Consider the following 24,418-nt stretch of genomic DNA (forward strand, 5'->3'; position numbering starts at 1 on the left):
GTGCTGACGGAGTCGCCTCTGCTGCTGGAGGTGCACCGCGGCAATGACGACCTGCTGTTCAGCATCGCGCCCGAGGTGGTCCTGTGAGGGGCTCCCCACGCCGCCGGCCCAGCCCCAGGCCCCATCCGGGCCGCTGCCTCCCGAGGGGTCGGGACGAAGGACCATGCACGGTCCTCAGCAGAGCCAAGCCCCCCCCCCCCCCCCCCCCCCCCCCCCCCCCCCCCCCCCCCCCCGCCCACGGCTGCCCAGGGACAGAGCCGCAGGCAGGGCTTGGCCAGGGACCCACCGGCCCAGCCTTCCGGGGGCTTGGCTCCCTCCTCACAGTGCCCTGGGGGCAGCCGGACAGCCCCCTCCTACAGATGCTCCTGAGGGCCCCCTTCCAACGCCGGATCCTCTGCAGCTCCCACCGTCTGTCCCACACTCCTGCCTCTACACCTGTCCGTACTTGGCTCTCAGTGTCCAGCCCAGTCCTGCCCACCCTCCCTCCCACTCACCTGCTCAGGTCAGTCCCCCAGCCCGTGACCCCAGGGAGGGCCTCCCATTCCTGCACTGGACCCCACAGTGCCCACCTCGCTGAATGACGGGGGCTGTGGCCCCACCTGCCTGGAGGCCCTGGAGGGGGGCCGTGCCTGACTCCCTCGGGGAGCCGAGTGCAGGGACCCGACCCACAGCAGGTGCCGAGGGGACGCGCCCTGGCTTCCCGGCCAACCCCGGTGGCGGGAGAGACGGGCCAGGAGCAGAGAGCATCTGACACCCTCTGCAAGGCCTCTTGTCCTCCCAGAGGAGACCGACCTTGGGGCGGCGGGCAGAGGAAGCCCCCTGGGGTGGGGGGGCTGGGGTTTCCAGGACTGAGCCGGCCTCACCTCCCCCGCACTGTCCTGCGCCGGGCAGCAGGCTCGCGGGGTGGCCCCGGGAGCGGCGGGCGGGGGCACGTGTGTGTGCCGTGCTGAACTTTGCTGTACAAGGGTTCCCCATGTTGCTTGTACTGTGTGTTTCTCTACTGTACGGAAATTAAAGTTTACAAGCACATGGTCGTCAGCCGGCGGGACGCCTAGGGCAGCCCTCCCCTGCCAGCCACAGCCGGTCCTGCATCCGGACCTGACACACCCGCCAGCCGATGGCCTGGGACGCCACCTTGAGCACAGGGGCCCTGGGCCGGCTCCCCCGCCCACTCCCCGTCCGTGGCCTTGGGCCAGCAGTCGCCAGCCCCCGTCTTGTCCTCTCCCCGGGGCGATGGGGCAGAGTGCCCTGGGAGCTATGCTGCGGGGGCCAGGAGGCTGGGAGAGCATGTGCCCCCTGTCACCCCACCACGCACCACCTGGCACTGGGGAAATGAGGCCAGAAGAGACAGGGCAGATGGCCCAGCGGCATGTGGCAGGGCACTGAGAGCCGTGAACTTGCCCAGGGTAGCAAGTCGGGGCACCGGGGTGCAGATGGGGGCACCCAGCAGGTCCAAATGGGTGGGGCCAGGCCTGGGTTCTGGGCCACAAGGCCCAGGAGGACAGAGACCCCGCTGGTCCAAGCCTCGCAGGGCGGCAGCGGCGGCCTCTGGGCAGCTGCGTGAGCACGGCCTCCGTCTCCTTGGTGGGGGGTGGGGGGCTGAACAACCCCAGGACTTCAAGCCCCTCCCAGCTCTGGGAGCCCGAGGGTTGACAGGCCTTATTTTAAACAACCAGCGCGGAGGTTTTAGAGGGTGGCCTCAGACGCCCGTCACAGCAGTCGGAACTCTGTTTGGTACCTAGAGGGACGCACAGGACCCCAGGCCCACCAGTCAGTGGTGCTGGGTGCGCCGGGTGGCTAGACGCGCGAGTTCTGACCAAAGAGCACTTGGCAGAAAGACCAGAAGGACCCGAAGCAGCTCTGAATGAAGGCGCTGTGTCTGGTTCGAGGCCCCGGTTTGCAATCCTCAGGCTCCGATTACCATGTAAACCGAGCACCCCTCCCCTTCCCAGGCCAAGCCAAGGCCCTGGGGCAGCCCTGAGGGCACTGGGTCCTGGCACTGAGGCCGCACCATGGGAGGCTGGGGTGGTGTTCGCACAGCTGGAGGAGCCCCTCGGGCCGAGGGGCAGAGGGCCCCGGGCACCGGAGCTGATGGGGAGCCCAGAACTGCCCCTCGAAGCTGCAGACCTTACAGGTGGTGGGGTCGTGGGCGGGGCTGGAACTGGGCCGGACCAGGCTCCCTTGAACATGGCCTCCAAGGACATCAATGGCAACCAAGCTGTCAGCCCTACCCCTTCCCCACCACTGCCCCCCGGAAACCCCTGATTTGGACGGGAGGGAAAGCAGGGGGCTGACGTGGGGAGCATCAAGGCCGTGGGGCCCAGAGAGGCGCAGCCCATGGCCGGTCAGCACCTGCTTTGCCACAGTGAGCGCTGAATTAACTGTCACACAGGAGGCCCCTGACTCAGGGTCTGGCCTCAAAAGTGCCCCAAAACGTCACTTCACACCTTGTGCCTCCCTGCCCCTGGCCCCTGGCCTTCAAGGGCCATCCGTCTCCCCCCCGCCTCCGCCCCGCCTCGGGCTGTCCATCCATGAATTGGGAGGTGGGACATGGGGGGGTCTCTGGGCTCAGGCGTCGGCCAGGCCGGCCCTGTGGTCTCGCCCCTGCCCCCGACAGCCTGGCCCCCTCCCTCGGGGGACTTGAGGCCACCCGACGATGGGGGCTGCACTGTGAGGCTGTGCTCTGTGGCCTCCAGGCCCTGCCCCCGCCCCAGCTGGGAGGAGCTGGCCTCCCTAGGGGCTCCTCCAGCTGCGGCCGGTGAAAAACAACTTTTCCAGAGCCCGCCAGCCCCCGCTGGAGCGAGTGCAAAGCCCTCAGGCTCCTGACGCAGGCCCCAAGGCCGGGCTCTTGGCCCGTGCTCCGCTGTCCGTTCTGGGACCTGCACACGGAGGGCCGGCGATGGCAGCGTCCTCGGGGCAGGCGCCCCATCGAGGCCTTCGGGGCTCTTGACAAACACCCAGAATGCAGGCGGGACAGGACAGGTCCCTGAGTCCGATGGCCCCTGGGCAGCAGCGGGACTGAGGCCCAGAGAGTAGGACTTGGGTTGCAAGTGACCTGGTGGCCGGCCGCCAGGGGCGGGGCTGGAGCACAGCTGTGACCTCGGCTGCAGCAGAACAAACACCCGAGGCCTGAGCTCAGGGTCCAGGACGGGCGCAGCCCGAGGGCCACAGCATCTGTTCCTCCCAGGGCCCCTCCCCCCAAGGGGATTTGTGCACCCAGATGACAGGTGACCAAAGAAAGAGCCTGTGGGAAGGGTCGGAAGCTGGGGTCAGCAGGATACCAGGCATGAGCAGGGCCTGGGGATGCCGGGCGGGGCGGGGGGGGGGGCCTGCCTGCCGACACTCGCCCAGCCCCCATCTATGCAGACTCGCCCCCGTCCCCGCCCTGCTCTTGGTCCAGTCTTCAGGTCTTCTGGGGTCCGGCTCTGCACTGTCCCTTCAGTCCCCCTGCTGCCTCCAGCCCCGCCCTGTGCAAGCTGCCCCAGCCCCCCCCCACCCTCCTGGGCACCTCCCTGCCTGCTCTATGCCCCCTGACCGTCCCCATCGGAACCCAGAACCGGGACGTCACCTCACACGGCCAGAGACCTCACAGCCACGGTCGATGAAGGCTCCTGACCCGGGAGCTTATCCTGGACGATTTGGGTGGCCTCCGGCTCACAGAGTCCTTATCGGAGGAGGGGGGTCAGAGTGGAAGACAGGGACAGAAGCAGAGGCAGGGGAGGGGATGTGAGGAAGGGGCTGGGGAACACAGGAAATCTCTAGAAGCCGGAGGAAAGGGCCCCCCAGGAGCCCCAAGGAGGAAACAGCCCCGTCGACACTCTGACCTCAGCCCAGTGACACGGGCTCTGATGTCCTCGCACAGGGGTCACTGCGCGGCCACCTCCATGTCCCAGACAGCCGCCCGCCACCCTCTCAACTCCAGAGGAGGGCTCAGGGCTGGCCAGCCGCAGGATGCCCCCAGCCCACTCCCGCCAGCCCTCGCGGCCCCGCAGCCCGGCCCTCCCCGCCCGGGCCAGGTCAGCACACGTGACTGTGTGTGCAATGAGGCTTCCGTGTGCGTGTGCGTGCTCACACAGCCATGTGAGTGTGCACGTGCTCAGTCACGTGTGCACACGGCCCATGTGAGCTTGCACACTGCACACACGAGCATGCGCATGGCACAGACATTCATGCACACAGCACACGTGAGTGTGCACACACAGACGTGTGCACAGGACACATGTGAGCACATACGGGGCACAAACGTGTGCACATGGCGCACGTGAACGTGGACCCGACACATGTGCATGGAACTGTTCGGCCTCCACCGCACAGATCCTTAGCGTGACGCGTGCTTGCGGACATTTCTTCCGACTCCACATGTCGGGCCTACACCTGCTTTTCCTGGATTCCGTTTCCTCCTCTTTTATAACTTTCTTTTTCATTTTGGTTGAAATGTTTTCTCCAGTAACTGTTTTCGCTAAGGAGTGGGGGAGGGGAATGAAGAGCTGCCATGCTTGAAACATTTTCATTTCTTCAAAATCATTGTTATTGTGAAGCGTGACACACACAGAGAAAAGTGCCCGAGCCTAGCGTTCGAATGGACAGCTGACCCTCGGACATCGCCGGGGCTAGAGGCGCTGACCCCCCACGGAGTCAAAAGTCCACATACAACTTTAATTTTTTTTTAGTGTTTATTTATTTTTGAGAGAGAAAGAAAAAGAGCATGAGTGGGGGAGGGGCAGAGAGAGTGGGAGGGAGACACAGAACCGGAAGCAGGCTCCTTCTAGGCTCCAAGCTGTCAGCACAGAGTCTGACGCGGGGCTTGAACCCATGAACTGAGATTGTGACCTGAGCCAAAGTCAGACACTCAACCGACAGAGCCCCCAGGCGCCCCTACAATGTCCACATACAACTTATGATTCCCCCCAAACCTAACTACTAATCGTCTGCTATTGACCAGAACCTTCCTGATGACAAAGACAGTTAAGTGCCACAGGTGGTGCATGTCCTACGTGCCGTGTCCTGAATGGTAAGCTAAGCTAGAGGCGAAATGTTACCAGGAAACTCGCAAGGAAGAGAAAATTCATTTACACGGCAGCTCTGTATTTATGGGAGGAAATCCCGTCTAGGTGGACCCTTGCGGTTCAGACCCGTGCTGTTCAGGGGTCACGTGTGACAGCCCCAGCACTGCCCCGTCCCTGCCAGGGCCCCCCCACAGCTGCGCCCCGCGGCGGGCACCGCTCCCGTTCCCTCGCGGCTCTAGCGCCTGTGAGTGCATCGCCCAACAGGAACCGGGTTTTGTTCTTTACCTGGTGTAAATGGAACCTCGCGGCATGTACTCACTCGGGGCCGGCCCGCTGGGCCGCATGGCGGGCTCGCGACATTCGTCCAGGCTGCCGCGCAGAGGTGGCGCGGTGTGTTGGTTTTCCTCATCGTGCAGCGTCCGGCTGGCCTCCCGCTGATGCTCAGGCTGCTTTCTGGGTGGGGCCCGTGGCCGCCGTGGTCCGAGTACCACTCGTCCCTGGGAACCTGTGTGAGCACCCCTGGTCGCTGGGGGACGGGTGCTCAGCTCTGGTAGAAACACGAGCTTTCCGAAGTGCTTTGAGTAACCTGCAGTGATGTTGGTGGTCAGCCTTGACTCGGGGGCACTCGTGGGGCACAGAGCGGTGCCCCAGACTTCGGTCGGCGACTCCACGGTCCCTCGGAGGTCGGGCGACTTGGCAAACGCCAGGGACCGCTTAGGCAGCCTTCCTTGTCACGCTCCTTTCACGTCTGGCCTGTTGCTTATTTTCTCGATGTGCCTTTTCCTCCTTGCTGGATATAGTTCTCTTGCCACAGAAATGGGCTCGTCCCTGTTTCCGTCACCGCAAATACCTTCTCCCCATCCTCAGCTTGCATTTCACCCCCAAACTGTGTCCTCTGACCCACAGAAAGATTGGTTTTAACAGACGGATTTACCAACTTTTTCCCTTATGGTTGGTGTCTTTGTGCCTGATCGAGAAGGAATCTTCCTACCCCGGGGTCCCTGCCTTCCTGTTCGCGTCCGACACTTGGTTAGTTTACATCTTGTGCCAGATACGCGACCCGGCTGGAGCTGACGCTTGTGCGTGGTGCACGGGAGAGGCTGTTTCATTGTGTCCATGGTTTTCCCATCAACCATTTCTTCGAAAGGCACGACTTCCCTCCTTGGTGGTAAACCAAGCTCCGTGCGCAGGTAGGGCTGTCTCTGGACTCCTTCCGGCCAGGTGGCCTTGCTCTGTGTCCTCTGTGTCCCCGCCCCAACACCACCCAGTCCCAGTTATTTTGGCTTTTATGACATTGCCATCCGGTGCGGTACCCATCAGGCCGCGCTTTTCCGTCAAGAGTGCTGACCTGTCCTCCATCCTCTGCATTTCCACATGTTGTGGAATAAATTTACCACGTTCCACCCCTTGTGAATTTAGTTAGGAAGGAATTCAATCTACAGATCAGTTCTGAGAGAGGCGACATAAACTTGGGTACTCCCCCTTTATTTGCATTTTCATTAATTTCTCCAAATAGTGTATAGTTTTCTGTGTAAATGGCTTTCATATGATAAATGGTATCTTCTACATTTGTATTAAATTTCCTTATGCTTGCTGGTTTATTGACTTGTTTTTATGGTTTCTTCTTCTTTTTTTTATCATGTGTTCTACTGGCCTCATAGACAACATTCTCCCAAAATCACTCCTTAATTCTCCCAACTGATTATTTTGGATTCTCTACAATCACATCACATTTACATAATGAGCTTTATTTCTTCCTTTTCAATTCTAGTGCCTTTTACTCTTCCAGCCCCACCGAACCAGCTAAACCTCTAGTTCAATGTCATGCAGAAATAACGGGAAGGGACATATTACTCTTGGTCCAGATCTCAAAGCGGAATCTTTCAAGATTTCACCATTAAAATAGTGTTTGCTGTAGGTTTGTGCTATTACCTTTTGTCAGCTTAGGAAAGTTCCCTTTTATTCTGAGTTGGCAAAGGGCTTTTATTATGCACAGATGCTAATGCCAACATAAACCTTTCTGCTTCTATTAAAATATTAAACGATTTCCTCCTTTCTTCTGTTCATGTACTGAAATGCGCTGGTTTTGAAACATTTTACCAGTGTCGAATGACTGGACAAAACCTAATTTTCTCATGAGGCCTTATCGTTTTTCATATTCTTGTCACTATTTTGTCTGAGATTTTTGTGCCCATGAGTGCAGTAGTTCTATACCGTTCCTTTTTCCTAAGGTTCACGTTGGAGTTTGCTCCTAAAATGATCTCTTGACCTGATGTGGGCTGCGTCTGCTCTTGTTCTCTTCTCTAGGAAAGTTGGTGCAGGACTGGCATCATTCCTTTATAAACGGTGATGGAACTTAAGACCAGACCTCTGTTCTTGGAGTTTCATTTGTGGGAAGGCTTACCTCATGGTCTCCATGTCTTTAATGGTTACGGGACTGTTTTGATTTTCTATTTCTTCTTGTGTCAGCTTGGTAAGTCATCCTCTGGAAATGTACGCATTTCTTCTAAGTTTGCAAAGTATTGGCAGAAACTGATTCATAATTTCCTCTTTTTATTTATTTATTCATTTGTTTATCTATTAACTACTTCTGAGAGCAAGCGGGCGAGCCAGGCAGACACAGACAACCTGAAGCAGGCTCTATGCCCAGTGCAGAGCTTCACACGGGGCTCGATCTCACGACCGTGAGACCACGGCCTGAGCCGAAATCAAGAGTCAGATGCTGAACCGACTGGGCCACCCAGGCGCCCCTTTGTTATTTTTTTTAAGTTTTATTTATTCATTTTTAGTGATCTCTATACCCAGCATGGGGTTGGAACTCACGACCCCAAGATCAAGAGTCACACGCTCTACCCCCTGAGCCAGCCAGGCTCCCCTCCTGGCTCTATTTCTTGAATCGTCTTCAGTTTCTATAGTTATGTCCCCATTTTTATTCTTGACGTCACTATTTTTGTCTTCTTTCTCTATTTTTTAATGTTTAGTTATTTTTGAGAGAGAGAGAGACAGAGAGACAGAGTGCGAGCAAGGGAGGGGCAGAGAGAGAGAGGGAGACACAGAATCAGAAACAGGCTCCAGGCTCCAAGCTGTCAGCACAGAGCCCGACATGGGGCTCGAACCCACGAACTGCGGGATCATGACCTGAGCCGAAGCCGGACGCCTAACTGACTGAGCCACTCGGGTGCCACCCCCTTCTTTTTTAATATATGTATCGGAAGGTATAACTTCCCGCCAACACAGCTTTAGCCGTGTCACCCAGGTCATTTTTTCTGGAACTTCCTTTAGGCGATGTTGCATATTGTGCTTGGAGTGTGGAGTCCAGGACCAGACAAAGTGCATCTGAATTTCAGCTCTGTGACTTTCTAGCTGGGCCCTGTGTCCTGGTGACTTCTCATTCCTCAGCTCTTCCATCTGTAAAATGGAGAACATCATAATTCCCACTTGGGGACTAAATAATTAAAACCCTTTACACGTGCCTGGCATGGGGCACGCACTCAACACGTGTTCTTAGCTCTTACCCCCCTGTTACACCCGTTCCCCACTTCTTTGTCTCTGGCTAACTCGGGAGGATTTCCTTGACTTTTCCCTCTTTATTCTATTTAACTTTTCCAGAAACTCTTGGTCTTGGACTGCCTCTTTTTTTCTAGAGTAACCAATTCTCCCCCGGGGGGTGAGTGCTACGGTTTCAAGCCGACCATGTGAACTGCATTTTCTTTGGAGTCAGCACCGCTGGCCCCTCTGTCCTTGTCTGGCTGCCGCTTCTCCTCTCGGGTCAGCCAGTCCTCGATGGTCTGCTGGAACGTGCGACTCAAGGACTTGACTCATGCACGTAAGCGCATGGCAGCCTGAGACGGGGGCCTTGCGGGCTGGCCCTCTGCGGAGGGGTGTGCGACCTCGCCCAAGGCATCCCGGCCAGCAGCTGTCACCCTGTCCACCCTTCCGTGTGGGTCCGCGTGTCCCTCACATACGTGTGTGCATGTGCAAGAGTCTGTGTGCACACAGTTGCCCACGCTGGCCCGGCGCCTGCAGCTCCGAGGGTGCGTGTGCTCCCAGGGCAGCTGCTCAGTAAGTTTGCAGCTGCCCAGCATCACGTGTCATGAGGTTTTCGTGCATCTTTCCCGAAGTCAGAGGATGGAGGCCCCAAACCATATCCTGGAAGCCACCCCCACGTCCATCAATGGAGAGATGGTTCAGTCCCCTACAGTCCATCCACACGATGGAACAATGTTCAGTCTTTAGAGGAACAATGTCCTGACACCTGCTCCCTCACGGATGAGCCTGGAGGACAGGATGCTCAGTGACACACGCCAGTCACAGAAGGACAAATCCCGAGTCATTGTACTTCTAGGGGCACCTCGTGGAGCTGGATCCACAGAGGCAGAAAGTAGAGGGGAGGGCGGTGTCAGGGCCTGAGGGACGGAGGGATGGAGAGTTTCACGGGGACAGTTTTGGCTGCAGAAGTAGGAGGTGTTCTAGGGACGAAGGATGTGGAAGCCACACAACTGCGTGAATGAACTTGAATGCCCTTGACTCACCCCTGACCCACCCCTGACCTTGACCCAGCTCCTGACCCAGACACTTAAAAATATAGCCAAGATGGGTAATTTATGTTGTGTGTATTTTTATCACAGTAAGGTATTTTTAATGGTTAAAACTTTCAATTTTATGTTCTATATATCTGACCCCAGTTTTGAAAGGTGGACAAGGAATGCCCCTCCCCCGGCACGCTGGAACTCAATGTGGCGGTAGACCAGACGGCCAGCCTCCCGCCGCCTGCGTGGACTTGAGGCCTGGGCTTGCCCATCAGTGAACACGGTCGCCCTGGAGCCTGACGTGTGCCCCCTTGTGCCAGCGCCGATGCCTCGTCCCCAGCTCGACGGCACACCAGCCCCCACCCTCACCCCCCACACACTTGAGATACCAAGGTTCCACATCAAATGTTTAAAAAGTGGCAGCACGTCGGATAGACCCAGGCCCCTCTGCCAACACCGTGCTGCCCCCAGGGCCTCGGCCTCCCAGCCCACGGAGAGAAAACCTTCATTCCTTCCCCGTGTCCCCAGACCTCCCCGAGTGGGCGGGCCGGGCCGGGCTCCGGGCACCACAGGGACTCAGGGAGGAATGGTGTGTCCGTATCGTCACTGCTGAGGAAGCACCCAAGCAGGCCTGGCAAGCAAGGCAGGCTTCCATGAGGAGGTGGCATTTGCCACGGGAGATGAACAGGAGGAAGTTCCACAGAGAGAAACAGCGTCATGGAGAAATGAAACCCGGGTCTTTGCGGTTCAATAGACCTAAATTCAAATCCAAAGCCTCCCGCTTACTAGCTGGTAAAGCAAATAACTCACTCTTTCTGAGCCTCGACTTTCCCATCCATAAAATGGGATACTGACGCATTCATCCTGGGCTGGTTATGCAGATGGAGATCCGATGCAGGCGAGGCACCTAGCACCGAGCCTGCCCGTAGTTGAGCACGGGATGAGCAACGGGGACAGAGTCTCTGGGTCACTAAGGTGGCCCAGAAGGTCGTCCCAGCCCCCAGCCAGCGGCCTTCTCACTCAGAAAAAGCAATAATAACAAACCATATGGAGCAAGGCACTTCACGGAGGTGGGGTCTGTGCTCTCTCCCCGAGGTCTGCTGGCGCCCGGTGCCCCCAGGAAACAGCGGCCTCCTTACGAGATTCACAGCAGCACGCTCTGCCCGCATTTTTATACTGTATTTGGGTAGGAAGCACTGATGTGTCGGGTCACCCAAGGGCTGGGCCACATCTGGCCTCCGTCCACTGGGAGTCCACACCTCCGCCAACAGTCCATGTCATCCACAAATAGAGCCGAGTTCTATTTTGGTGCCTCGGAGAGGGCCTGTTCGTGGATGGGACCCAAGTTGGCCACTATCTTGACAATGTGTTTGGATTTAGAGCTGAATTGGGTCTAAAAATAGGTGTGGGGAAGGGGGATGCTGAGGCGCTGTTCTGTGTGGCAGGTTCGGGGCTCAGACGGAGTCTCGGCTTAGAACATGGGGACAGCATGACAAAGCCCTGCCTCCTGGCTTCCATGGGCCCGCTGTCTGAGTATGCTTCTCCGTCTCCAAATGCTGCCTCTTCAGGGAAGCCCTCCAGACTGCCTGGCCAGGGGGCAGCCTCCTTGCTCCTGCCCTCCTGTCAGTCTACCTGTCTGTCTCTCCCCGGAGACGGAGCTCCTCGATCCGCCTTGGCCTTCCTAGCACTGCCCTGCGTGCTTAGAAGCCTACGTCCTCACCTTGTCTCTGCCGTCCTGGCTCCGTGACCTCAGGCAGGTCACTCTCCCTCTCTGGGCCTCAGCGTCTGCACCTGGGAAGCAGAACAGCAAACCCTCCTCAAAAGACGATTGTGAGGCTCCGAAAATATCGATGCCTCCTCTCTTGCTGCCCTGAGACTCCTGCACCTGCAAGAGCCCATATGTCACCCGGAGCTCGCTAGGCACGGGGCTCACACTGGGGACAATAATGGTGGACACTTCCAAGGAGATTCATTAGGATTAAATGGGATAATTCAGGGCAAACAAAATTAAACCTCTGCCTGGCACTTAGTAAGTGTCCTCAAAATATTTGTAGCCATCATCATCATCACCATCACCATAATCATATTCACCATCACCATTATCAACGTCATCACCATCACCATGACTACCACCATCCTCAATATGTTCACCACTATCATCATCATCACCATCACCATGATCACCACCATCATCACCATCACCATAATCATGCTCACCACCACCATCACCATGACTACCACCATCATCAACATGTTCACCACCATCACCATCATCACCATCACCATCACCACCACCATCACCATCATCACCATCACCACCACCGCCATCACCATGACTACCACCATCATCAACATGTTCACCACCATCACCATCACCACTACTATCATTACCACCATCATCACCATCACCACCATCACCACTACCACCATATTTACCATTATCATTGTTCCTCAAGAAGAATCTATTTGCCTACTGATACAAGAGGAAAATGCTGACTTGATGAAGATTTTGTTGGGAGCAGGGAGGGAGAGCACATCAGTCTTAGAGCAACAACTTGAAGACCCTCACGGTCCCACAGGAGGGTGGGCTCCCCCTGGAACCCCGGTCCTCACTGGGAGCCGCCTTCCCCCCTGACCCCACTCCACCTACTCTCTTCCCCTTCCAGGGTCCCTAAGGAACATCAAGCCCCTTGTCCTGTTTTCCAGAGTCTCCCCCAGTGGCACCAGGCCCACCAGACACTGGCCGTGAAGGCCTTTCTTGACCCAAGCGTGTTGAGGTGTCTCCCCACCAGGCAGCCCGGGACAGTCCATGGCTTCCACACGTTTGTTCCGTGGTGTCACGTAGAATGTGCATCCAGACCAATGCTAACACCTCATCAGTTTTTTCCAAAAGAAACCGAGCCTGGAGATTTTCAGGACTCACCCTGGTGGCGCCGGCCATAGATGAGGGTCCCCAGAGGGGGGCACATGCTGGACACGTGCCAGGGCAGCTACTGCGTTGTCACTGCTGCTCTCACGGTGCGACCAATGTGGGACCTGGAGCTGGCTGTGTGGCCTTGGCTGAGGGGCCTCCTCTGAGCCGGTTTCAAAATCCCCTGTAAGGTGGAGACAATGGTGTCGTCCCTGACGTTTTGGAAGGAATGCAATGGGCAGGCTGAGAGCAGTGTCCACAAGGCTCCTCCAAGGAAAGTGTTCCCAACTGGGGTTCCCGGGACCCGGGCCAAGTTCAGTGACAGCGACCGCGAGAGGCCACTACCACAGGCCGGGCGTGGGGATGCAGGCCGAGCACAGGCCGGGGGTGTGTGACCTTGCAGGGCAGCTTGGCTCCGTCCACCCCGTAAAGGTCTAAATGCTCGTGCCCTTTGGCCCAGCCACGCCGCTCCGAGGAACCCGCCCTGGAGACATACGTGTTTGTGCAAAGTCACGTGCTCACAGAAGCATCTATGTGGTCCGTGGCTAAAAGAAGCTTCCTTTGGGGCTGAGGACAGACGGGGGCTGGGGAGGGGGGAGGCAGCGAGCGTGAAAGCTGTCATCCCTTCCCTTGCCCCTGACAGGTCACCTCACTCGGACGCTGTCCCCGGGGGCCACCTGTCTGGTGGGAAGACTCTAGGGCAAGTGAAAGCTCCCAAGAGCACGTGCTCCCGACCCAGGTCCCTGCACTGTGCCAGGGCCCAGCTGCGCTTTCCTTGTCTCTGTGAGCGAGCCAAGCCCTCTGTCCAGCCCCTCCCCCGCTTGGGGACGGCACACGCCCCTCCCCCGGGGGTGGAGGCCATGGGCCAGGCGCTGTCCCCTCAGCACCCAGCCTCCACTCACCCTCACGCTCTGCAGCAGAAGCAGGGGACGCCCAAGGTCGGTATCCCTTCAGAGAGGGTCAGGATCCTTCTTCAGCAGGGGTGGGGCCCCCAGGGGGCTCAGTCGGTTGAGCGTCGGACTTCAGCTCAGGTCACAATTTCATGGTTCATGGGTTCGTGCCCCATGTCCGGCTCTGCGCTGATGGTGCGGAGCCTGCTTTGGATTCTGTCTCCCCTTCCTCTGCCCCTCCCCCTCTTGCACGCTCTCCCTCAAAAACAAACATTAAAAAGGTTTTAAAAAAAGAAGGGGTGGGAATGTAGCACGCTTGGCTCTTGGATGCACGTTCCAGGCCGCGGGAGCCCCTCTGCCTGGTACCGCGGTGAGGCCTTGTGGGCGGCGCAGCACCCGGAAGGCCTCTGAGCCCCCGGGGCACGGCGTCACCTCGCGACTCTGTAAAGGACCTGTTCCCCGCCTGTTTCAGCCAAGGAGCGGTGCTCAGGGAGGGTAAGGGGTTTGCCGGGCCTCACGGCAGAGGGACAGAGCTGAGTCTGGGCCTCAACCTATCTGGTCCCGAAGTTGAGCTGGAGGCTCCGTGCACGCGGCTCCTTTGCAAAGCCACCGCCCATCCCCAGCCTTTGCCTGGTTGGCGGGGACCGAGGGTCCTCCTTTGGAGCCCCTTCAGCCGCCGCGACAGGCAAAGGGCCACAGCCAGGCAGACACGGGGCTGGCGACAGCACCTGTTGCGTGAACGCCTACTCTGTCCTCTCTCCGGGACCAGCTCAGAGCTGGCACGGACCCTCCATCAAGCTCTGCAAGGACCCGCTCTGGACCCAAGGCACGAGGGGCCCAGGGAAGGAGCCCGTAGCACCAGCTGTTCGTCAAATGCCGTCTGTGAGGTCCGGTTGCCTGAGCACACAGGGGCAGGTGCGGTGGGGCCCCGCCCACACCTTGGCCAGCCCGCCTGCAACCATCCCGTCCCTCCTGCCTCTGCCTGTGTTGATCTCAGGCCAAAGGACCAGCCTGGGAGGGTGCCAGCCCGTGCCCGGGGCAGGCCCCGCGTGCCAGTGAGGGATGGCTGCTTGGGCCTTCCTCGTGCCTCCATGGGACCACGCCAGGCGTGCATCCTCCCCTGGGCGGCAGGCCCAGGAACGTGGGGAGGGCACTTCCCGGGGGAAGTGGCCCAGAAGCCAGGCCCTGAAGGCCGAGCACAGTGGGAGGGGCCAGCCCCCAACTGCCCTTGGGTCTCTGAGGACGGGGCCGGACCATGAACGACTGTCCCATTATCTATTTTAAAGGCCTTTGAAGAGACAGGACCCCAGCTGGAGAAGCCATCGCCTGGCGGCCTAACTAGGCTAGAAGACGGGCTGCTTCCCAGGTACCACCCCCATGCGGATGCACGAGGCAGAGGGGCCCCCTTCCGCCCCAGGCCAGCCTGGGTCAAGTTTCACTGGGCCTCCCTCCCCGCCAGAGCCCAGACGCCAGAAGACGCAGGACGGCGCCGGTCCAGCCCGCTCTGCTGCTAAACTCATCTGCCCCGGCCGCTGTCTGTGTGTTCCTTCTTCCTGCGTTTCTCCCCTCAGAAAATTAATATGTCCGTGGCCCTTTACGAGCATTAAAAGTAGCACAGTTCATAGCAGAAGAATCAGAAAGGCAGAAAGGAAAAGATGAAAACACTGGTGACGTCAGCGCTCGGAGGCGCAGGGTGCAGCTTTGCCATCTCCTCCGACAGCCATCGAGTGACCTGCTGAGGGGCCGGGGGGCCTGCTCTGGGTCTGCAGACTGAGCCGGGGAACTGGCCCGTGGACAGTGTTGGGGCCTCCTGGCCACGGCCACAGGGACCCCCAACTATTCAGGTTTTCGGTGAGCCAGTTTTCCTGCTGCTGCTGCGGCTTGAACCCTGACGTCAAGCTGTGTGGCCCCCGGGCCCACTGTCCCACTGAGCGGTGCAGAAGCTGAGCCCCCTCCAGTGCGGCTGTTACTTCTGATCCCGGGGCACGCGGACCCCACCCCCTCCAGCCATCCCAAGGCCCGGCCCCCCAGGCTGGCTGTTCCCTCCACCAACAATTAAGATGCACTTCTCTAGCGGCTAGGCAAGGAGTCCAGGAGGCAGCTTGAGGGCATCCCTGTCATGTGCCAGCCACACCCGCCCAGGGTCATCGCGAAGGCCTACTGTGTGCCGGGCACCGGGGGCTCAGTAACAGGACTCGCGGCCAGAGCAGGGTCAGGCCTCGGACAAGCCTGCCCGCACACGCTGACCTTGGCGCACAGCTGCGTGCTCCAAGCAGCCTCCAGCTGATCGCTCTGGGGCTCTTTGAGACTCTGTCCCACGTGACAGCCTCAGAGCTGGCCGCTGCCGAGGACCCTGGAGGCCTGGGGCGCGTCCGTCCTGTTTGCCGGGATTTGCTGCAAGTGGGTCTCTGAGGACACGGGACAACTCCGTGCATCCACAGCGTGAACTCTCCATGCGCCTGGCCCCAGAGGATAGGGAGAGTGATGCCCGCGCCCCAGGAAGCAGCCGGCGACCATCTGTCCCGGCTTCCCCTGGGGCTCCCAGACCCGGGCAAGGTCTGCAGAGGTCTGGTCCGTCACACCCGGAGGGCGCTGCGGGCATCTGGTGGGCTGAGGCACAGGGTGACTCCCCCACATCATCCGGCCCCTGGTGTCCACGGTGCAGAAGCCAGGACCCTGCTCTTGTCTGACCTGACTCTGACGCGAGGACTGGCTCTGCCTGTCACTTAGTCCAGCCACCGAACCGGCTGACATTCGGTCTTCCCTGAGTGATTTTGTGACCTGCCCCAGCCCTTTCTTTCTGTCCCCCCGTCTGTGAGCCCGCACGCGACTGTGTTAGGGCCACGCCTCGATGCCACCTCGCTCACAGCCTGCCACGTCAGGGTGACACTCCCTGGGGGGTGGGACAGGCCACCAGGGTCCCACTGTTGCGCAGGGCCCAGGGCTCCTTGGGAAGCAGGGGAGGTTTCCTGCGGAGGGGAGGGGCGAGGTGTCGGCCCCAGGTCGGATTCTCAGGGGGAGAAGACAGTGGCCCAGCCTTCGGGCCAGAGCAGTGACCCCCACAGAGGAGGGCGGAGCTGCCTCCCCGGCAGCACACCTCCCATGGCCGGGACCTCGAGACCCACCCAGGGTGTCCGTGCCCCTCAGGATCCCCCGTGCAGAGACTGACCAGGAAACGGGATGCCTGTTCGTCATGAACGCTGACATTTGCGCCAGGAGGTCGGGGAGCAGCAGGGGGTGGGGGCGGGCGGAGGGTCGGGCCGGGAGGCAGCCAGCAGAGCCGGGGAGGCCAGGGGGGCTGGGGCGGCAGGGCCCGGGCCGAGCCCTCGGGCCGCAACTTTGCAGGAAAGTGCCAGGTGGGATGCTGGCCCAGGAGGACGGGAGGTACCCGCCCTGGCAGGTGGGTGCCTGGAACGTAGGGTCTGGGTGAGGGGAAGACCTGGGTGCTGCCCCGCGTCCAGGCACCCACTGATGGGCGTCCCCACTGGTGGGCGACCTCCAGGCTGTCATGAGTGCCAGGCAGGGGAAGCCAACCGGGCGGCTCTGCCCTCTCCAGGCCCTGCAGCCCCGGGCACACAGCCGCTGAGCCCGTCCCTGGGGGTGGGCACCACGCTGGGTCGGAGGGGAGCAGACGGGCCGCCAGCCGAGGGTGGGGTGGGGAAGAGAGGGTGGGTTTCTGGTCCACTCGGGCTTGTGCAACAGAACAGCGGGGTCGGGGCTCCCCCAGCGGACATCTGAGCCTCACGGTCCTGGAGGCCGGGAGCCTTGATCCAGGTGCCGGCAGATCCTCCCTCCTCCGCGTGCGGACGGCCGCCTCCTTGCCGTGTGCTCACGTGGTCCAGAGACATCACCCCGCCCGTCTCTTCCTGTAAACACGCCAATCCCACCACGGCACCCGCCCACCCCCCGCTCTCGTGACCTGATCCTGAGAGTGGACCCTCTCCACACTGGGGGTGGGGCCCTCAACATGTACATTTCAGGGAGGGCACAAACATTCAGTCTACAGCCCCCCCCACTCCGCCATACACACACACCCTGAATTCCGGAACCCCCAGTCCTGGGATCTGGAACGCCGCCGTGCAGAACGGAAGGGCAACCCTGGGACCCCACAGCCTCACGCACCCCTGCACGGGGCTGGGGAGACAGAGGCACAGCTTGCCCGAAGCGTGACGCCTGCAGGCGGACCCGGCCCCCAGGCTCCCACCACCCCATGGAGTCAGATGATGATATGCTACTTTCACGATCCGAAAGAAAGAAATCGCGTTTAACCAGAAACGAAAATCGGGCGACGCGTCCACAGTGCCGCCTTCCGGGGAGACTTTCAGAACCGCGGACCAGACATGCTCGGCTGCCTCACATTCCGAGTAGGCCTTGGCTTCCCGGATCCTGCCCCTCTCTCTCCCTCCAGCCTCTCCCCTCTGTCCCCTCTGCTGAGAACGGGTGGCCGATTGGGGCCGGGGGGTCAGGACACGGCATTTAGGGAGGTGCCCACTCATAGGGCTGCACAAGTGCGTGCTGCCTCCCGAAAGAGGGGGTATCTCCCCACTCCCTGCGCTGCACCTGGTCCCCTCTCCCCCCACCCAGCCCCGCCCGGGGTGCAGGCCTGGACTGTGGACCTCTAGACCACGGAAGACAAGCCACCCTGGGGTCACGCCGGACCTCGTCAGGGTCCCCACAGCCTGAGGCTCTGTGGTGGGGCTTCAGGGGGTCTCCGGGTCTTTCTGTCCTTAGGAAGTCCATGTGACCCGGGCCATGTGGGCGTGAGCCCCTGAGTCCCTCATCCTGTCTCTGGGCCTCCTCTGTCGCATGGGTCCCTGACTCTCTGCCTCACAGAGTTGTATGAAGGGTCTCAGAGGCGGCCCAGGTCAAGGGGTGGAGTGCCTCGAACAGGGCCTGCCTCCCAGCAGACGCCCCGCCCCCCCTCAGCCTAGGTCACCATTCTAGAATGTCAGCCACACCACGGCCAGCTGCAGGCAGACTGGAGAACTCCCGTCCCCTCTCCTGGACGGGCCGGTGGCCGTGGCCACGGTCCCACAGCTGGCAGACCTGGGCGGGTGAGGTAGTGTCTGTGCGGGCCCCGGCCTGGTGCCCACGTGCTGAGGGCGCAGAGGTGGGGGGCGAGGGTGCAAGGGTGGGGGGCCAGGTGGTGAGCAGTGGGGGGGGGCACTGGGCGGCCCCGCCCAGCCCCTCCCACCCAGGGCCGCAGCCCCCATCTGCGCTAGGAAAGAACGCCAGCCTCTTCCTTGGGCCCCGATGGCGCCCCTGGGGCCCTGCCGACGGACAGGTTGGGAGAGCCAAGGAAAGAGGGGGTCACGGGGATACAGGGCGTCTCCTGTTTGCGGTCAGACACCTACCGCCAGAGTCGCTGCGTGGAGGGATGGCCGCTGGGCAGAGACAGCTGCCTGACAGCAAGGACGTGAGGCTCCATCACCCGTGAGCAGCTGGGCGCTGCAGGGTCTGAGCCCCGTGGTCCCAAGCAAGCTGGGCGCAGAAGTCACCGGGCCTGTGGCGACGGCAGGTGCAGCAGGAGGGGACTTGCACGGGGGTGAGGTCCGAGACAGGGAGCCCCTGAAGGCCACAGAGGGTGGTGCAGGGTCACGGACCACAGACCTCAGTCTCCCACGGGCACCAAGGGGACCGGGTCATGGAGGCGTCCCACCCTCCCGTCTTAAAGTCACCTCTAAGTCACGTTCAGGGGGGATGAGGAGTGGCAGCAAGGCATCCCATGGCCTGGGCTCACCTGCAGCCCGGGAGGAGGGCAGGGGGGCCGGCACACAGGAGGTCATTAGTGTGCGTGGCCGTGCACACGCGGCAGACCGAACTCATGCTTACGCACTCACACGCACCCGTACCCCCCAAGGCCCAGGAAGATGTGGGCCACTGACCACAGGTGACCCCCGCCCGCGCAGCCTCTGAGCCTGATCCCCTGGACCAAGACACTGGGGCCTGACCTGCTGGCCTAAGGCATGGACAGCCACCTCCCACCCCAAACCTGTCAGAAACAAAGGAGGCTGCCCTGGGAAGGTTCCAGAAGCTGACCTGGGGTTGGCACAGTGCAGTGAGAAGGAGGGAAGGGGCCGACTCGCTCACAGGTAAGATAGATGTCTGCAGACCCAAGAGCACTGCCTGAGCGCCACTAGCGCCCTGGCCCAGAGCTGTCACTGTGAGGTCACCAGGGACAGAAGCCCTCACTTGCCGATGACTGGCCAGGAGCTCCGAGGGCCACGGAGGGGCTGGCTCGGGGGCTGCCGAGGGAGGGGAGAGCCCGTCCAAGAGCCACAGGTGGGGTCTGGGCCCTGACAACGCTGTCCCAGCCCTGGATCAAGCCGTGCCTGTATCAGTCACTGAGTCAGGCGACGACCCTTTTAGACGAAGCCGGTTTGAGTTGCGTTTTGACATCTCATCACCAGAGGGGCCAAGCGAACCCGGGGAGGGTCTCCTGCCCCCGGGAGTCATAGTCCGAAGACCTGCATCACAGCCAAAGTATGGAAAGAGCCCAAATGTCTGCTGACTGATGAACGGATAAAGAGGTGGTACGTACACACAACGGAATTCTACTGCTCAATGAAAAAGGATGAAATCTTGCCTTTTGCAACAGCCTGGAGGGAACTAGAGTGTATTGTGCTGAGTGACGTAAGTCCATCAGAGAGAGACACATACCGTGCGATTTCACTCGTATGTGGAATTGGAGAAACTCAACAGATAACATAGGGGGAAAGAAGGAGAAATAAGATGCCAACAGAGAGGGAGGAAACCATGAGACTCAAATACAGAGAAGGCACTGAGGGCTGGGGGGCAGGAGGGGACATGGGGGATGGGCACGGAGGCGGGTGCGTGCTAGGAGGAGCACTGGGGGTCGGCTGGAAGCGGCGAATCACGGAATCTACCCCCGGAGCCAAGAGCACACGGGATATACCGTATATTAGTTCACTTGACCGTAAGTTATATGAATTAAACAAAGGTTTTTAAATTGTATCTTACAGCCGTGTTGGTCCAAAGAGGAAGGTGCTCTAGGCTGGATTCCTTAAAACATATTCCTTATTATCTTCACGTTTCCTTCTGGTTCCAAAAGGACTTAAGACCAAACGTTTGCAGGGCCTGTGGGGCTGTGCGTGCCTTGCCCACTGGAGACGCCGGCCCTGACCGGCCAGCCAGAGCCGTGGGCACCCCATCCGCCCAGCAGTGTACCCCAAATGCCGGGCAAAGCCGCCACAGAGGGAAACTGCCCGCCTGGAAAAGCGTGTCCGTGAAGGGGGTGAAGTTGCTGGAAATCTGCTCAAATCTCCCACAAAGGTGTCAGGACCCGAGGGCCTGGTCATTTAGACCCATGGACGCCCAGGAAGGGCGCTCTGAGGGTGAAGACCCAGGAGAGGGTGATCGAAGCACCACTGCAGGTCTTGGGGACACAGAGAGCCCTGTCCCCCACACCTGGCCAGGTGCCCAGTGACCTCCTGGATGCCCCACCCACCACCCCCACCTGCCCACCCCCGTCACCCGGAAACTGCTCCACACCACACGCTCTCACAACCCCACCTTGAGGGAATGCACACCCTTCGGGGTCCCCTCGAGCCTCAAGGTAAGGGCCGGCCCGTGTCCCGCCTCCCAGTCTCCGCCTCTGTCTCGGGGTCCACCCGGCCCAGGCATCCTCACCCACGTCCGAAGGCCCGCAGGCCACCTGGTCCGGCATCTGCAGCCCAGCCTGGGCCCGGCTCAAAGGCCCCAGCCTACAGTCTGGCTGTATCCCGCCTCCTTTCTGGAAGGTTCAGGTCCTCTGGCGTGACCCTGGTGAGCTGACGGGACTTGGGCCATGAGGGTCCCAAGGGGACGGTGAGGAGGGAGGCTGCCCAGCAGGGGAGGGGCGTGAGGAGTCCTAATGAGAACCAGAGGGAGCTGGCGGCCCAGACTTTCCTGGCGGGAGCCTCTCCAATCCCAGAAGGCAGCGGGGCCAGGCCGGGGCCAAGGGGGCTGCAGTTTACAACAGACAAGCCTGAGGCCTCTCCACGCAGAGCCTCCGGGGTCTGTCTGTCATGAGCGTTTGGGGCAAGCAAGGGTCCCCACCTCTTTGGCAGACAGTTCTACACCGAATAGGAGGACCTACTGTGTGCTAGGCATTTGTCCAACCACATCTTGTTATTGCTTTCATTTTCAAAGTAGCCCCACTTTACAGATGAGGAGACTGAGGCCTGGAGGACCAAGCCCTTAACCTTGGTCTGCACGACTGTGCAGGCAGCCCCGTGATTTTATCCCTCTGACCTGTGCTGGTAAGTGAGACAATCCCGCTCAGACCCGAGGGAGGAGGGCCCGGTCTGCTCCTCTCTCAGAGGACCCCCCCACAGCACGGGGTGGGGGGTGCTCTGGGGCCGAGGGTTGGGAAGACGTGCACAGTCCGTGGTCACCAGCAGGGAGGGCCGCGGAGAGCGCCTAGGGGCAGACGCAGGGCAGCCCGGGGGGTGGGGCTGGGAAGGTGTGGTGCCCTGTGCTGGGACCACGGTGCTGGCCGTGCCCCCGGGGGCCCACTGGAGCCGGTGTTCCAGGGCCGGTTCCCACAGCTCACAGACCCAGCAGGTCGGATTCGTGACAGCGGCGAGCTGATGGTGCTCCCTGCGTTGCTGCGCCTCCACGCTTGATGGGCTCGAGGGGAAAACAAAGCCATGACTTACTCCTCTGATTATTTCCGGATCTGCAGTCCCGCTCCCGTGACCACAAGAAAGGGCCAGAGGAGACTGTTCAACAATTAACTTATTTTTATTTCTACTCTTCAGTAGGTAATACAAGAGGGCCAGGTCATTTACAAGGAATTAGGAGTCAGGATGGCTTTGGGCTTGACAATGGCCATACTGACAGGGAGAGGGTGGGGCAAGTCCTGTCCCGTCAGCCCCAGCCCAACGTTTTCTGTAGGAAAATGATTTCCAAAGTAGAATTCTACCCAGGGCTGTGGACTGAATATTTGCGCCCCTGTCCCCAGATTCATATGCTGAAACCCTAACCCGCAATGTGAGAGCATGAGGAGGAGGCCTTTGGGAGGTGCTTAGGTCATGAGCGTGGAGCCCCAAGAATGGACCGGTGCTCTTGCCGAAAAGACCTCAGAGAGCCCCCTCCCCCTCCACCTGGGAGACACAGGCACACGACACCATCTACGCACTAGGAAGCAGGTCCTCGCTAGACGCCAGATCTGCCGGCACCTTGATCCTGGATCTCCAGCCTTCAGAACCAGGAGAAATAGGAACTGCGAGTTCCTGTTGTTTCTAAGCACCCCCGCAACCCAGTCTCTGGTACTGAAACAGCCAGACTGCCAGTCCGGTGTGGGCACAGGATGGGGCATTTCCAGACAGCTGAGCCACACGTTTGCTTTCCCTGCACCCTAATTAGAAAGCCAACACAGTGTGAGCTCTACCTAACAATGGAGTCAGTTCAGACCAAGCAAGATACAGAATACCCGGTGTGTCCAAAGTTCTGGGGAACGTATTTATTTATTTTTCAGTAAGCTTCATCCTCAGTGCAAAGCCCAGCAAGGGGTTTGAACCCATGACTCTGAGATCAAAATCTGAGCTGAGATCAAGACACTTAACCAACTGAGCCACCCAGGTGCCCCAAAGGTCTGGAGATTTAGACAAGACAAAGATTTTGGTGCTGAATTAGGAATAAGCACACACACACACACACACACGATAAAATAACATAGCGATTGATAACTATAGGGAAAAAAATGTAAGGCAGGTAAAGTGATCACAGTATTTGACGTGGCTCTGCTATGGGTTACGTTTACGCAATCATATGAATCCAATCCAAACCACGCTCTCTGTGATTGGGGGGGGGGTGATGGGAAGGAGGTGTGTGGGGTGGGGGCAGGGATGAGAGAAAGCTAGCGCCTCTCCTCCATAAAGGAAGTCAGTACTCGACGAAGCTGAAAAAAAGCAAGAATTGGCAACCCAAGAAGGCTATTTTGGACTACAGACATAAATACCTAAAGAATTAGTTAAAACAAAGAAGGAAGCGGTGTCTCCGGGGAAGAACAGTTGGGCGGTGGGTGCAGGGCAGGGGACTATGGCTGTTCGTAACGAGCCTGGGGAATGACTTAGTTCCTTAGATCACAGGCACATACAGCTTTGACTTAGAATGAGACTGAAGGAAAGCTGTCCTGTGAGCCGTGGAAAAGGACAGCTCGGACGGTGGCCTGAGAGGTGTGTCCCGGGAGGGGAGAGGGGGGTCGGGGGGAGGCGGAGACACGAGATCTCAGGGCCACAGGCTCCCGCTGGAGGCCACGGGCTTGGAGTCCAGCAGGTGAGCCCGGGGTCCCCACTGTGTGGGGTCACGTCCCCCTTCCTGGTGTCCTGTGCCGGGAGGGAGGAAGACATCTGGCCTCACACCCGGTAGCGGAGCCGGAAAGTCACAGCGGAGCCGCGTGGACGGGGACTTCCAGCACCTTGCTCCCACCTCCTCCTGTCCTAACTGGAGTCCCATGAGTGCAGGGGCCGTGGGCACAGGCCTGGGGGCCAGCCGGCGCTGAGGCCATGAGCCCATGAGGCCAGCCCACATGCCATGTGGGGGCTTGGTCCTCCTGGTTCTGCCACCAGATGAAGGGCCAACACGAAGTTTTTCCCATTTGAGGGACAAAGGAGGGAGGGCCAAGAGTCATTTATATTCTGAGAAGAATGTAACATCTGGTGCTCCTGCCCCCAGTTCGAGAACAAACACTCCTCGCAGGGGGGAGAGGGGGTACAGATCCGTGCTCCCGGGCCGGCCGGCCTTGGCGCTCGGGCCCGTTCTCTCCAAATTACCGGCAGATTCTGCAGCGATGACAACAGCTGTGCACGCAGCCTCCTCCCCGCGAGCCCACAAAGGACTCAGCCCCGAGCCCCGTGTGCCCATGTGCCCCGGGCAGAGACACGGGCGGAGGGCTCGGGGGCTCCGTGTGCTCGGTCCCTTCCTTGCTGCTCACTGTGTGGGCTGCAGTCGGCAGCGTAGGTGCCCCCCGAGACCTGAGGGAAAGGGGGTCCTGCTGACTTGGGATCTGCCTCCACAGACATCGGGCAGGTTAAAGTTCAGGGCACTCTGGCTTATAGGACTTCGTTCCCGCCCCAG

The 24,418-nt window shown here is 59.8% G+C and overlaps 1 protein-coding gene across 1 annotated transcript in view; it reads left to right on the forward strand.

Annotated features, from left to right (window-relative positions):
* Positions 1-9,752, forward strand: part of HTRA3 (HtrA serine peptidase 3) — a 38,885-nt gene extending 29,133 nt beyond the window's left edge. Inside the window, exon 10 of the mRNA XM_029952555.1 lies at positions 9,692-9,752. Within this exon, the coding sequence (XP_029808415.1) occupies positions 9,692-9,752 (61 nt within the window). The remainder of the gene's footprint in view (positions 1-9,691) is intronic.
* Positions 9,753-24,418: the final 14,666 nt, after the last annotated feature.

The sequence above is a fragment of the Suricata suricatta genome, chromosome 1, assembly GCF_006229205.1.
Source record: "Suricata suricatta isolate VVHF042 chromosome 1, meerkat_22Aug2017_6uvM2_HiC, whole genome shotgun sequence".
Classification (NCBI taxonomy): domain Eukaryota; kingdom Metazoa; phylum Chordata; class Mammalia; order Carnivora; family Herpestidae; genus Suricata; species Suricata suricatta.